General features: G+C 42.6%; 1 protein-coding gene across 2 annotated transcripts in view; it reads right to left on the bottom strand.

Moving 5' to 3' along the window:
* Window positions 1–14,086, bottom strand: part of LOC126253308 (trimethylguanosine synthase) — a 74,687-nt gene that overhangs the window by 29,965 nt on the left and 30,636 nt on the right. For both annotated transcript variants that reach the window (XR_007545939.1, XM_049954539.1), the window contains exon 4: window positions 6,323–6,448. Coding sequence is in view for 1 of the 2 variants with exons in the window: in XM_049954539.1 (XP_049810496.1) it covers window positions 6,323–6,448 (126 nt within the window). In the remaining variant the exon portion in view is untranslated. The remainder of the gene's footprint in view (window positions 1–6,322; window positions 6,449–14,086) is intronic.

Genomic DNA, 14,086 nt, shown 5'->3' with positions numbered 1-14,086 from the left:
GTTTCTGATGGAGGAAGGCAGGGCAATACTGGGAGGAGCTCGAAACCTCCACAAAATGGTGTCCAAAGGTGTTGGAGATAGTAATAGGATCCAATGTGCTACTGGCAGGCCGGAATTTGGGGAATGGATCTTGGTTCCCGAGACCCACCAGATATTGGCCCACATGACAGAAGAGGAAGCAGAATGTTAAAAGAACTAGTAAATGAAATCCAGCTACCTTTCTTGCTATCCCACAGAACACAACAACACTGTGCATGCAACTGTTTATAAAGATTGTAGTTTGCCATTGTAGGATGATGATTAAAAATGCAGAGAGCACATCTCTGCGCGCAAATTGCACAGTGACACACCTCAATTCATCAAGGGATCATGAGACGGCTTTGTAAAGAGGAAATGCGAGGAATGGAACATTCTGTGGCAGTAAGGATAATGTTTCTACGCTATTCTACCTGGTCGTCACAACTGGGGAAAATGATGTTCATCGAAAGTTGCCAGGGAGGAGTAAAGCCTCCAGTCAGCCTTAGTAAGCCGCCATTTGGGTGTGCACATAGGTGGGGTAGGAGACAGCAAACAACTCCCCCATGAGATAGAATGCCATCATCAGGGGGAAAGTCAAAAATGGACTGGGAAGAAATGCAAGAGCTCAAAGCAGTTGTAAGCAATTTTGTTTCCTGGAGGCAGATAATTAGCATACACTGTGATTCTAAGGGCACCCGTAAATCCTCTTTGTTTGATCTAAGGCCGTGAACATCCCACTGGACAGTCATAACAAGGAAAGGGGAGGAGGGAAAAAATGAAAGGATGTCACCCTGACCAAGTGCCAGCCTTCAAAAGACTCACTGCTAAAAGTGCAGAGGCTGGAGGATCCTGCTCCATCAGATCTGCAGTATCATCGGCATTCTCCTTCTGTCAATCTGCAGAGTCCAGGGCAGAAAAACGATTGGCTGGGCGCACCGGTAACACAGAGGTCGGCTGGGCTAAGGTATCACATGGCAACACCATCAAAGAGGGTCTATGAGTCGGCGAAAGAGAAGACCGTTTCCCTTTGTTCCACTTCTTGGAGCCTTTCCAGTTGGCAGAGAAAGACTCAGATGTTTGTTGGCTGGAGGGACGCAGGAAGTCTTTGTGGAAGAATTCCTTCTGTTCTTTCTGGAGTGGTGGTTGTGTAGCAGGTGATTTCACCCCAGGAGGAGAATGTTTGGTGGCTTGCTGCACAGCTAGACTAGGAGATGGCGATGCTACCATGACAATGGGCGATTTCACAACCGCAATGCTGAATTTGAGGTCGCATGTCTGCTTGGCCATGTCTTTCATGGAGCAAGATATACAAGAACAGTACTTAAAGTGTCAGATGGTAGAACACAGGGTTTGCAACTAGCCAGTAACTTGTGAGTGACCGACATTGGTAGAAGCGCATTGGGTTCAGAATATAGGGTCGGACTGTAATAACTTCATAGCCTGCTTTGATCTTAGATGGAAGCACCACTCTACCAAAGGTGAGAACAGGGTGCATGTGGGCATTAAGGGTGCCTCTATCTTTTTTATCACCCAATGGATGGCAGTGACACCCTCATCAGAGAGGTACGTTTTGATTTCTGCCTTGGTCAGACCATTGAGCATCCTAGTGTAAATAACACCTTGGGGAAGAATTCAGAATTCTATGAGCCTCAAAACAAACAGGATAACTGTAGAGAAGTGAAGCAGCAAGCAGTAGTTTTGCTTGAGAAACAGAAGTAGTCTCCAAAAGCAAAGTGCCACTGAATAAATGAGAACAGAATTTAACAGGGCCAGCAATTGCATCAATACCTTTCTGAATTAGAAATGCATTTACCGCTGCGTAGGACTGACCTTCTGCAGTACATGAAACAATTAGGCACCATAGTGCAACTGGGAGGGTGTGAATTGGGAGCTTCAGTCCATTTACGTTCAGTAGACATTGACTGCAAGGGGTGCTCACCTGCCTTACGTGATTGTTCACATCTCAGGTCATACCTCCCCAACATTTGTCAGAGGGACCAATTGGCAATTTGATAAGGTAGCAGCCCAGGCAATCACTCCTTCCTGGGCCTGGCCTGTACCAGGGGGTACGTGTGAATCCTACCTGTCAACCCAGGGCTTAGGAATTTTGTGTTACCCACCCACTTGTTATGCATCAAGACATGTGGACCGGCCTTCAGGAGTGCATAGGGTGGAAGATGATAAAGAGGAGCTTCAAACACCGAAGCGGAGGATGGATAGGAGAAGGTGAAAGAAAAAACGAACGAAAACCAGTGGCGAGACTGCTCTGTCTGCCACTGAAAATGTGGAACACATTCTGAAAAACACCCCAGGGGAGGGGAAAAAGAATAGGAAGAGGACAGACATGCAGCACGGAAGGGAAAAAATGGTGCTAAGGCTGGGGCCCCATAGCAGCCAAGCACAAACCCGCCAAAGAGAGGCAAGTCCCCTGGGGGGTGATTGTGTTTATAGAAAACATTTAAGTTACATGTGGGCAACTATATGAAAATGGAAACACTATGAGAAAACATTCTCTAAAAAGACACACAATATAGATTAAAAAAAGAAAAAGAAGAAAAAGAAAGAAAGAAAGGAAGGAAGGAAGGAAGGGAGAAAAAGAAAAAAATTAAGACTAATGCCCATGCAAAGTATTCAACAGCAAAATTACACTCAGAAGCATGAAATTTATAGCCATACCTCACAGATATGCACATATGTAATTAGTTATTTTTGCAAATAAGAACTGACACTGCCTATAAGACAATAGCTTAAGGCACCAACATGAATTTAAGCATATACAATGTATTCCACTGTCAATTCTCTTTTGGAAATCAATGAAGTTGAATGGAAGTAAAACCAAGGAAAAATATACTGATGTAACTCAGAAATAATGGGAAATACCAAATACCACAACAATACTTTGATGAATATCCCATCACAGAAACGATATAAAAAGATAAGGACACTTAACCTTGTGTACACATTAATGGTGGGTGGAAATAAAGCAAAGCAGCCAACAATCTGAAGATTGTTCTGAACACTACAGTGCTTAATCAGCCTGGTTCTGTTGGAGGTAGCATGCTGTTACCTTCCCCTGACCTCTGGACTGATTGCCCAGCCAGCTATACTGGGACCTACAGTATAGGCTGAATTCCAAACCACGGTGCAACTCAGCATTTCTCAGATCAATAAACATTGTCAGAGGTGAAAGAAATAAGTGACAGAAATCCTAAGATTGACTGGGGATTGAAACTGTGACCTTGGATTTGTAGTCTGGCACTTAACCAAGGCACAATTAAGTTACTTACGACTGTATTAGCTTTTGGACTTAGAAGAATTATACAGAGTAAAATTAGTTTTAATGTTTTCTATAATCCTGTCATGTTTATAATACCAAATATGAACATACAAAAATTCCTAATGATATTGGTTTGCTATTTAACACTTGAAAGTTGTGATATTAAAATTAGGATCCCATCAGATACTTAACATCTTATGGCCAAGAGAAAATTTAATGAGCTAGTTCGGAAACACTAAATTCATGATGTCCAAAATTCTTTTATTTTCCGATGTAGCCACCATTAATAACAACGAAATTCATTCAACGTTTTCCCAATAAGTAGATATCGTCTCTGAAATGTAACTTTAAAAGGTATCGAGGATACCCATACTAGACTACAATGGTCTCTAGTTTTACCTTTAAAAATCCTGTGAGAATAGGTGGAAGTCTAAGGATGGGAAATTTAGTGAATAAGTTGTTTGTTTAAGCCATTCGTACTTCAAACTCTCATTGGCTCAGAGAATAAGTGCAAAATTTTCTAGGAGATTTTTAGGTTGTTCTGGCAATAGGTAAAAATAATCCCTTCTGATTCCTAGAAAATAAAAATTCTACCTTTATGGCAGACAAAACCGACAACGTCTTTACTGATGCTGGGCCATCGAATTCCAGTCGTTTGGTAATATTGTTCCTGTCATAAAAATGTGGACTCATGTCTCATCCAGAGTAACAAATCTGCGCATAAAACCAATTGAATTTATCTTTGAATACTCATAGATTCGTGAAGCTTCCTGGCAGATTAAAACTGTGTACCAGACAGAGACTCAACTCGGGACCTTTGCATTTCGCGAGCAAATGCTGTACCATCTGAGTTACCCAAGCGCGACTCACGACCCGCCCTCACAGCTTCAATTCTGCCAGTACCTCGTCTCCTACCTTCCAAACTTCACAGAAGTTCTTCTGCAAACCTTGAAGAACTAGCATTCCCGGAAGAAAGGATATTGCAGAGGCATGGCTTAGCCACACTCTTGTGCAATATCTATCCGAAACTTGTTACACTATGCTCACACATTTAACTATGATAATCTGTTATTGTATGACTATGGCTTTGTAAGGGAAAAAAACTAGTTCGAACACTAACAAATATGGCAGAAAATTAACATTTTGTGTTACATTTTATAATTACAAATGCCCTACGAGTCTCTAGATATTGTTTATTTCTTTCTCACTTGTTCTGTTATTACTGTGATATTGTCATGGCAACATTTGCTTTTCCTAATCTCATTCTGTTTTTATTATTTGAACATCCTCTGATGACAAAATTTCAATACTTCTGTGTTAACAGTGATTTGGAGAAGGTATGAAAAAATGTTTACTATAAGCGGCAAGCTAATGTTTCACTGAACATAGAGTAGAATCTTGTACTTATGCTCCCAATCCTTACCGTGTATAGCATCTCTATTAGAGTCATATTTATTCTCTTTTTGTTGACACTGCTTCTATGCCTCTTCAATATATGCTTTACATTTCCAAGACACAGAAGGGTCTTTTCCTTCAGTTCCACACTGCACCAATTTTTGCAAAAGTATAGTCAGTCCACAGTTTATATATATCAAAAAAGATACTTACTGTAGATACTTACTGTTGCCAACTTCTTTTATAGTTCTGTTTTGCCTCAGACACAAAAATAACAGGCATTTTCTGTTGACGCTGGAGCCAAAATGTGACTCTGACAGAATATTGTTAGTGACAAGATGTGTTGCTACTGTTTTTATACATAGCCTTTGTAAAAGCCTTCAGAAATGCTGCTAGTAAGAAAACTGGCCTGTAAATTGTCTCCTCCGTTTCTCCATTTTACAGTAAAAAATGTTTAATAATAATATTTTAATCTTCTGAAATGATACTGCATAGAAGACTTATTGCAGCACTAATATATGGTGCATTTATCTTTAAAACCCTATCAGATTTTTATTATGCCAATTTAAATGATCATTATGATGATTTTTCTAAAGCCTCAAAAATGTGGTTATTAGTTCCTTTACCCTCACAATCAAAGGAACAGTTGAAGAGTTTTGCATTTAGGGTCAAAAGCTATGGCATTGTCTCAAGAAATTAATTACAAAGAGTGGACAGAGTAATGATGATGACGTAGGGCACGCACATTTGGCAGGTGGCTCTAACTATGATGAAATGTTGTATATATTTTGTGGACATATCTCAATGCAAGGGCAAGCGATGAATGTAATTTCAATCTATTCAGTACAATAACTTCAAATAAAACACTGTGAAGTGAATCAAATGATGATCTCAACTCATAAAATTAAACATGGTCCTATTGTCAAACAATTTTACAGATACCTCAAGTACAGAATAGTGGGAATTAAATTGGTATAAAGCTTATTCAGAGTAGCACAAGTTTGCTAAAGCCAGAGAACACATACAAATATGTGCAATGTCATAATGATGACATAACAGTGGAAAAAAAAAGAATTACAAGGTTCGGAGGATGACTGACTTCTTCTATCTATCCACAACACTTTTCCATTTCGGGTTGTATCACTTGTTTTGTGGTATATCTTATCAATATTTTATTTTTCACATACTGATTAACACTTTCAGTGGTAATCTACACAGCATGTGCCACAAGTAAAAAATACTATTCTTGTAATTGCAGCACCTGTCTGTTAATATAATCACAGACAATTAAGAATCATCACAATCCTACTTCTGGAAAGGAATACTGCAATATAGTTTACAACAAAAAGGTTTTTTTTTTTCAGTCTGAGTCACTTAAGAAGCTGTTCAGTAGTGCAGTAGTGATAATATGACAGATGCAGGGTTTTAATGGCAATATTTTTTTGAAATATCAACCATCAATACCATAAACATGCTCTGGGACAAAACAAAATGTTCTTTGACATTAATGCTAGCACAAATGAGCAAAACATTAGCATTTTACTTCTTTTCATACAAAATTTTCATTAACATTTAACTGTTGTATCAAATTCAACATCACATAAGAAACAGATCAACTGTAGTGCACCATACCTCCTCTTCCGAGTAACAGTTTTTACTTCATCAGGTATATCGTCACAATCTGGAGCATCTGGTTGTGAATTTGCTTGTGACACACTCAAATTTTTTAGCAAGTGTCCTACAGAATCCATCAGTTTCCTGAAGAAACGAAGGTAAAATATAAAAGAAATATCTATGTATATCTTACATAAAGATAAGCACAATGAAGTCTTAGCATTAGTAATATTAAGAAAGGAAAGGAAAGGAATGAAAGGAAAGAAATGAATAAACAACTTTGGTATAAAACCTGTCCACAAACTACCAAGATTTGAATCTTAATTTTTAAAAGAAAAAACTCAGTCCTAAAGTTTTACTACAGCCTTTAACTTCTACCAGGTCCTATAGCTGAAGAGAAAATAGGGCATATTCGGTTCAATTTTTCTTCTGTTTCGCTTTAGCGCGCAAAACCTACTGTGGTCATATGCGCCCAAATCAAATTATAGAACACAAAGACAGAGGAGTTAAAAAACGACTATACGTCAGTCCCAATTGACATAAGACAGTTAAAAACAGGGACATGGAAAAAGTGCTAAAAAAGACACCATACAGAAACGGAGGTCCAAAACTAAAAATTAAACGGCCTTCACCATATTACTTTGGTGTATAAAAAGTAAAACATGGTCAACAGCCTGCGCGTCATTTGCTAAAATGGCCAATAAATCAGACGAAAAACCCAAGCGGGAACATAAACAGTTAAAAAATGGGCATTCCGTCAGGAAATTGCAGACAGTTAAAACTTGGGCACAATGTGTACAAAGTGGTGGGGTAGCGCCACTTCTCAAATGACGATGGCTAGAAAGGCACTGCCTAATATGCAGCCTAGTGAAAATGACCTCAACGGGAGGGCCGAGAGGAGATCGTCCAAGCGCTGGGACAGGCTTAATAAGCCTGAGCTTATTACGGTGATGGGACGACCATTTGTGATGCCAAAGGGACACAACCTCCTGACAGACGGCAACACAGAGATCATCGGAGGGAATATAGGAACTAGCAGGCCGAGGTACGAGGACTGCAGCCTTGGCAGCAGCATCATTTCCTGGCAGACCGACACGACCAGGAACCCACATAAACACCACAGTGGCACCACCAAGGGTGCAAGTGACAGTTTTCCTGGACCCTTTGCTCTATGGGATGGGTGGTATACAGCACACATACACTTTGAAGGGTGCCGAGTGAGTCTGAGCAGAGGACACAATTGCAAAGTCTAGTGTCACCAGATGTACTCCATGGCCTGATACAACGCAAAGAGCTCAGTTCCGAGAGCCATCAGTGTCCACAAAAGTACTATTGTGAAGTTCCTTTCAAGGGTTGTGAAACTACAGGCAATAGAGAAAGGCTGGAGTAGTGTCCTTAGGAAGTCAATGAAGGCCAAGGTTAACATGGGCCACTTCTCGGTACCAAGGTGAAGGATTAACAACCACCAGGAAAGTTGTAGATAATGTGAAGTTAAGCCGCTGTAGCAAGTGCCGAAAGCAGAATCCAGGAGGTAACAGAGAAGAGGGACACGCCCCATACTGGCGGAAGGAGGAGGCATAGGATGGGTGACCATGCATGGCAGACAAATGGCATGCATACCTGCTGAGGAGAAAGTCACTGCGGTAGGACAGTGGTAGTTCTGCATCTTCAGCAAGCAGACTCTCAACCGGGCTAGTGTAAAAGGCGACAGTGGCCAAACAGATGCCATGATGGTGGATAGTGTTGAGACGGCGTAAGAGGGATGGATGTGCAGACACGTAAACGAAGCACCCATAGTCGAGTTTCGAAAGGACAAAGGACTGGTACAAACGGAGGAGGGTGGATCGATCTGGACCACATGAAGTACCATTGAGGACACGCAGGACATTGAGAGACTGTGAACAGTAGGCTGTCAGGTAAGACACATAGGAGGACCAAGAGTGTTTCTATCAAACATTAGCCCCAGGAATTTCGTAGTTTCAACGAATGGAAGAGCAACAGGCCCAAGCTGTAAAGATGGTGGGAGAAACCATTTGTGCCGCCAGAAATTCACACAGACGGTTTTGTCAATGGAAAAACGAATGCCCCCGTCGATGCTCCAGGAGTAAAGACAATCAAGACATCGCTGAAGACGTCGCTCAGTGAGACAGGTCCGTGGAGAACTGCAATATATGGCAAAATCGCCAATAAAAAGGGACCAGAGATGCCCAGTGGGAGACAGACCATTATAGGATTAATGGAAACAGCAAAGAGGACAACGCTCAGGGTGGAACCCTGAGGCACACCATTTTCCTGGATAGAGGTGTCCGACAACGCAGAACCCACACACAAGTTGAAAACTCGGTGTTTTAAAAATTCCCAAAGGAAACAAGGCAGGTGGCCATGGAAGCCCCACACGTAAAGAGAAAGGAGGATACCAGTTCTCCAGCAGGTGTCGCAGGCCTTCTCCAAATCTGAAAACACGGCCACAGTCTGTGATTTCAGCAGAAAACCATTCATCATATGAATGGACAAAGTAATGAGATGGTCAACTGCAGAACGCCGCACTTGAAATCCACATTGTGCATTCGTTAGTAAATTGCGAGACTCAAACTACCATACCAGCCGGACACGAGTCATATGTTCCGCAAACACAGCTGGTAAGAGAGATGGGGCGGCATCTAGAAGGAAGGTTTTTGTCCTTACCAGGCTTAGGTATGGATATGACAGTGGTTTCACGCCAAAGTTCGGGAAATGTGTCCTCTGCCCAGGTGCGGATGTACGTGTTAAGCAGAAAGTGCTTGCCCGCTAGAGAAAGGCGCTACAACGCTTGAATGTGGACAGTGTCTGGCCCTTGGGCGGAGGATATGGATGAAATGAGAGCACAATCTAGCTCCCTCATACTAAAGGCAGCATTGTAGCACTCACGATTCTGCTCTTTTCCGATCGAGGGAGGCAGGGTGATAGTGGGAAGAGCTCGACACTTCCGCAAAATGGTGGCCCAAGGTGTTAGAGATAGAAATAGGATCCACGATAACATCATCTGCTACAGTCAGGCTGGAAACCGGCCGAATGGATCTTGGTCCCAGAGAGCCGTCAGAAGTTGGCCCAGATGACAGAGGAAGGTGTGGAATTGTTAAAAGAACTAGTGAATAAAGTCCAGTTAGCCCTTTTGCTATCCCGAAGGACACGACATTTTGCATGCATCTGTTTATGATGAATGCAGTTTGCCATCGCAGGATCTGCAGCAGTAAGGATAACGTTTGTGCGATATTCCACCTGGCCATCACAACTGGGGAAATGTTTTACTTCGAAGGTCGCCTGGGAGGAGTAAAGCCGCCAGTCATCCTTAGCAAGCTGCCATTTGGGTGTGCACACAGGTTGGGTAGGAGTCAGGAAACAGATAGCATATGGGAACTGGTCGCTCGAGTAGGCATCAGAAAGAACAGACCACTCAAGACGATGGGCGAGCTAGGCAGTGCAGAGTTAGGTCCAAATGTGAATAGGTGTGCGAGGATTGGGAAGGAAAGTGGGTGCTCCAGTGTTAAGGCAGAAGAGGTTGTGTCAATTAAGACGATCAGCCAAGAGGGCACATCTCTGACAGGTTCTGGGAGAATCCCAAAGGAAATGATGGGCATTAAAGTCACTGAGTAGCAGAAATGGGGGAGGTAGCTGCCCAGTAAGCTGAGGGAAGTCTGCCCTGGTGACACCGAATGACAGAGGGACATAAATGGTACAGGGGGAAAAAGTCAGGTGGGGAAGGAAAAGGCAAACTGCAACAGCTTGAAAATGGGTAGTCAGGGAGACGGCTTGACTATAATGTCATCCCGTATGAGCAGCATGACGCCCCCATGAGATGGAATGCCAACCTCAGGGGGAAGGTCAAAACGAATCGGGAAGAAATGTGAAAGCTCAAAGCGGTCGTGAGGGCGAAATTTCATTTTCTGAAAGCAGAGTATAAGGGGAGGCTGAGATGCTAAAAGCAACTGTAAATCCTCTTTGTGGGACCAAAGGCCTCGAATGTTCCTTTGGAGGAGAGTCATGATGAGGAAGAGATGCAGGGGTGTCAGCTCGGCAGCTACTGATTAACAGCCTGTGAAGAGTTGCTGCTACAGGGCACAGAAGCAGGAGGATCCTGCTCCGTGGGGTCCATAGAAGCATCGGCTTGCTTATGCTCCCTGTCTGTGGAGTCGAATCCCGAAAAAATGGTTGGTGGTGCGTACCGGTGACACAGACGCCAGCCATTTGCCTTTGGTGGACTTCTTCAAGCCTTTCCGGTTAGAGGAAGACTCGGGTGGCCGGCCATTTGCCTTTGGTGGACTTCTTCATGCCTTTCCGGTTAAAGGAAGACTCACGTGTTGTTTGGCTGGAGGGCCGTAGGAAGTCTTCGCAGGAGTACTCCTCCTGTCCTTTCCAGCACGCCTATCAGTGGTGTAGCTGGTGGCTTTGCCCCTTGAGGCGAGAGTTTGATGGCTTGTTGTACAGCTGGATGGGAGGATGGCGATGCTACCTTGACACTGGGCAATTTGACAATCTCAGAGCTGAATTTGAGGTTGCATGTCTGCATGGCCATATTCTTCATTGAGCAAGGGGTAACAAGATCAGAACTATAAGTGCGAGATGGAAGAACACAGGGTTTGCGACTAGCCAATAACTTACAAGTGACTGGGTAAGGCACTTTTTTTTTTTTACCCGATCTCCTGGACAGCCCGCTCATCAAGATAAATGGGACAATCCCTAGAGGAGGCGACATGACCACCATTGCAGCTGATACAGCGGAGAGAAGGAAGCGGACAATCGCCCTTGTGCACATTTCTACTTCAGGTTACACATTTGACTGGGTGTCAACAACAGATTCGAGTGTGGTTGAAATTATGACACTGGTAGCAGCGCATTGGGTTTGGGATGTACAGCCGGATTGTGATAATTTCATAGCCTGCTTTCATCTTGGACGGAAGCACCACTCTATCAAAGGTGAGAGAGAGGGTGAGTGGGGACTAAGGAGGAATCTGCCTTTTTAATCCCCCGATGGATGACAATGATACCCTAACCAGAGAGGTAAGATTTGATTTTGGCCTCAGTTAGACCGTCGAGCAGCCTAGTGTAAATAACACAACGGGAAGAATTTAAAGTTCTATGAGGCTCGAAAAGAACAGAGTAGCCGTGGAGAAGCGAGGCGGCAAGCAGTTGTTTTGCCTGAAAATCGGAAGTAGCCTCCAAAAGCAAAGTGCCATTCCGTAAACAAGAGCAGGATTTCATAGGGCCGGAAACTGCATCAACATCTTTCTGAATAATAAACGGATTTACTGTGCCGAAGGACTGACAGTCTTCAGTATGTGGGAGCACAAGGAACCGTGGTGCAACGGGAAGGGTCTTTGAATCGTTAGCCTCATTACGTTTATGTTTCATAGACGTTGATTGTGAAGATGATTGGCTCATTGCAAGAAAATCCAGCATGATTGCCAGCATCTCCGATGGCGTGCTCCTTCCAATTGGGGGCCCCCTTCACAAGGGGCGCATCTACCTTGGGTGATTGTTCACACTTCGCAAACACCTGACAGAGGCACCAATTGGCAATTTGGGAAGGTTGCAGCTCAGGCAATCACCCCTCTTTGGGCCTGGTCTGTACCAGGGGCTACGTGCAAACCCCACCTGTCGACCCGAGGCTTGGAATTACATGTTACCCAGTCACCTGTTATGTGTCAGACACGTGGGCCGGCCTTCAGGAGCGCACAGGAAGGAAGATGAAAAAGAGGAACCTCAAATGCCAAAGTGGAGGAATGAGAGGAGATGGGTAAAAAAAACAGTGATGAGACTATTCTTATGTCAGTGACAGACAATGAAGAGCATTCCCAATGACACCCCAGACATGTTCCCCAAGGGAGGGGAAAAAGAACAGCAAGAGGATAGACATGCAGCACGGAAAAGAAAAGATGATGCAAAGGCTGTGGTCCCATGGCAGCCAAGCACAAACCAGCCAAAGAGTAGCATGCCGCCTGGGGGGGAGGGGGGGGGGGAAGATAGTACAGTGGCAATTTACAACAAGATAAAAGATCTGTCTGTGCTACAACTCTTTGGTACTCTTAATTTTTTGCTCTGGAAACTCTGAATAAACTCTCACAACTTTACAATGAAAAAAATTCTGCTATTAGTGTACACTCTGCCCTTGTTTACTGCCCATATTACATCAAAATGAGAAAGGAAACCCCCCTACAAAGACTATCTACAAGTCTTCACTACCAGTTTATGTACAGAAAAGGACGAAAAGGTTCTATTTATTTTCTGGTAGTACTACTGCAAGAATAGAGGGTCACATAAGCCACACACACTGTGATGGTGCTAAATCTTTTTCAATATTTACCATCTCCAATACATTCATAGTAAATAGGAAATATCACATTTGAAGTTTTATGAAAGCACATTTCCTATAAAAACACAGTACCCAACTTCACACCAACATACTGCAGGTATCAATTCCACCAGCTTAAATATTTGCAAGCTGCTACCCATGTTCATAATACTGATCCACAGTAAAAGTTACATCCACCACGCACAAAAGAGATAAAAATACCCCACGCACAAAAGAGATAAAAATACCTGTGCTGGACATAAATAATAAAAAGAATATTCATACAAAATTTAATGTCAACTGAAAACTTAAGAGTTCTAAATAGATGACAACACATTTCAGTCGCATGGTATATAAATTTCAAAAATATATCTTCAAACCAACCAGCTTTAAAGTGAAGTGCAGTAGGTTCCTGCTTAATGGTGTGTGTGTGTGTGTGTGTGTGTGTGTGTGTGTGTTTTTTGGGATGGAGGAAGAAGCCTGATACTTATGCAAAGCAAAACAAAGCCACAAAAAAGTTCAATATGTGTAAGAAACAGTATTTTCTTTTGAATGTAAAGCTGATGAACATGTTTCGATGACTTCCGCATTAATCTGGCCATAATGTTTTTGTAAACAGAGTAAATATCTGGTAATTTGCACAAGTATCTCTTAAGAGGATGCCTACCTGAGCTATCTTAGATAAGCGTTCTGAAAACGATCTCTTATGGAAGTTGCAGTCTTTCTAACAACTTCTGTGTAAAATCATGAATGCATTCAGACCCTACACACAGATCACTTAAACAAGAAATATTTTCTGTTTCCATCTTTTAAAATGATCAAACTATTTAGAAGGCATTTTAGTATTTCCCTCTTGTGAAAGATCACATTTTTGTTGAGAGGAAATTGTAGGAAACACGTGTCCAGAGATATCAAGTCAGCTTGATGACTGTCTCAAAAGTGACATTTAAAGGTTAAAGAATCTTGGATGCATGAAGTTCAGCTATTGTGTGTGGAATATCCTATGAACATGAGATCATGTTCTCGAAACACGTTTCTTTCAAGAGAAAGGAAAAACTTTTATTAATTTGTTTAGTCCCAAAATATCACAGTACAGTACAACAGGGAAGCAGTCTAAATAAAGGTTCTGCAAAAACTGTCTCACCATTCAGCAGTTTGTGCTAATACAAACACACACACAAGTTAATTATCAGGTTCCTCAAATCAATGTACACGATTCTGGTCTTGTGACGTGCCATCATCATAAGGGAAAACAGCGAACAATAAGAAATGCAGGTGATCCAAAATAATGTTCACACAGTGCAAAACTGTTATGATGCCTTTGATTATCACCATAGGTCTCGTGGAAGCCCAGGAGAATTTCCCATATAGCATAATACTGCACACACTGTCCTGTTTCTACGGTGTGGCGTACACATTGAGCAGCCGTTCGCCTGGATGACAGTGTAACCAGA

Source organism: Schistocerca nitens, chromosome 4 (genome assembly GCF_023898315.1).
Source record: "Schistocerca nitens isolate TAMUIC-IGC-003100 chromosome 4, iqSchNite1.1, whole genome shotgun sequence".
Lineage (NCBI taxonomy): Eukaryota > Metazoa > Arthropoda > Insecta > Orthoptera > Acrididae > Schistocerca > Schistocerca nitens.
Note: the sequence above shows the minus strand (reverse complement) of the source record. Positions and strands in the feature narration are given on the sequence as shown.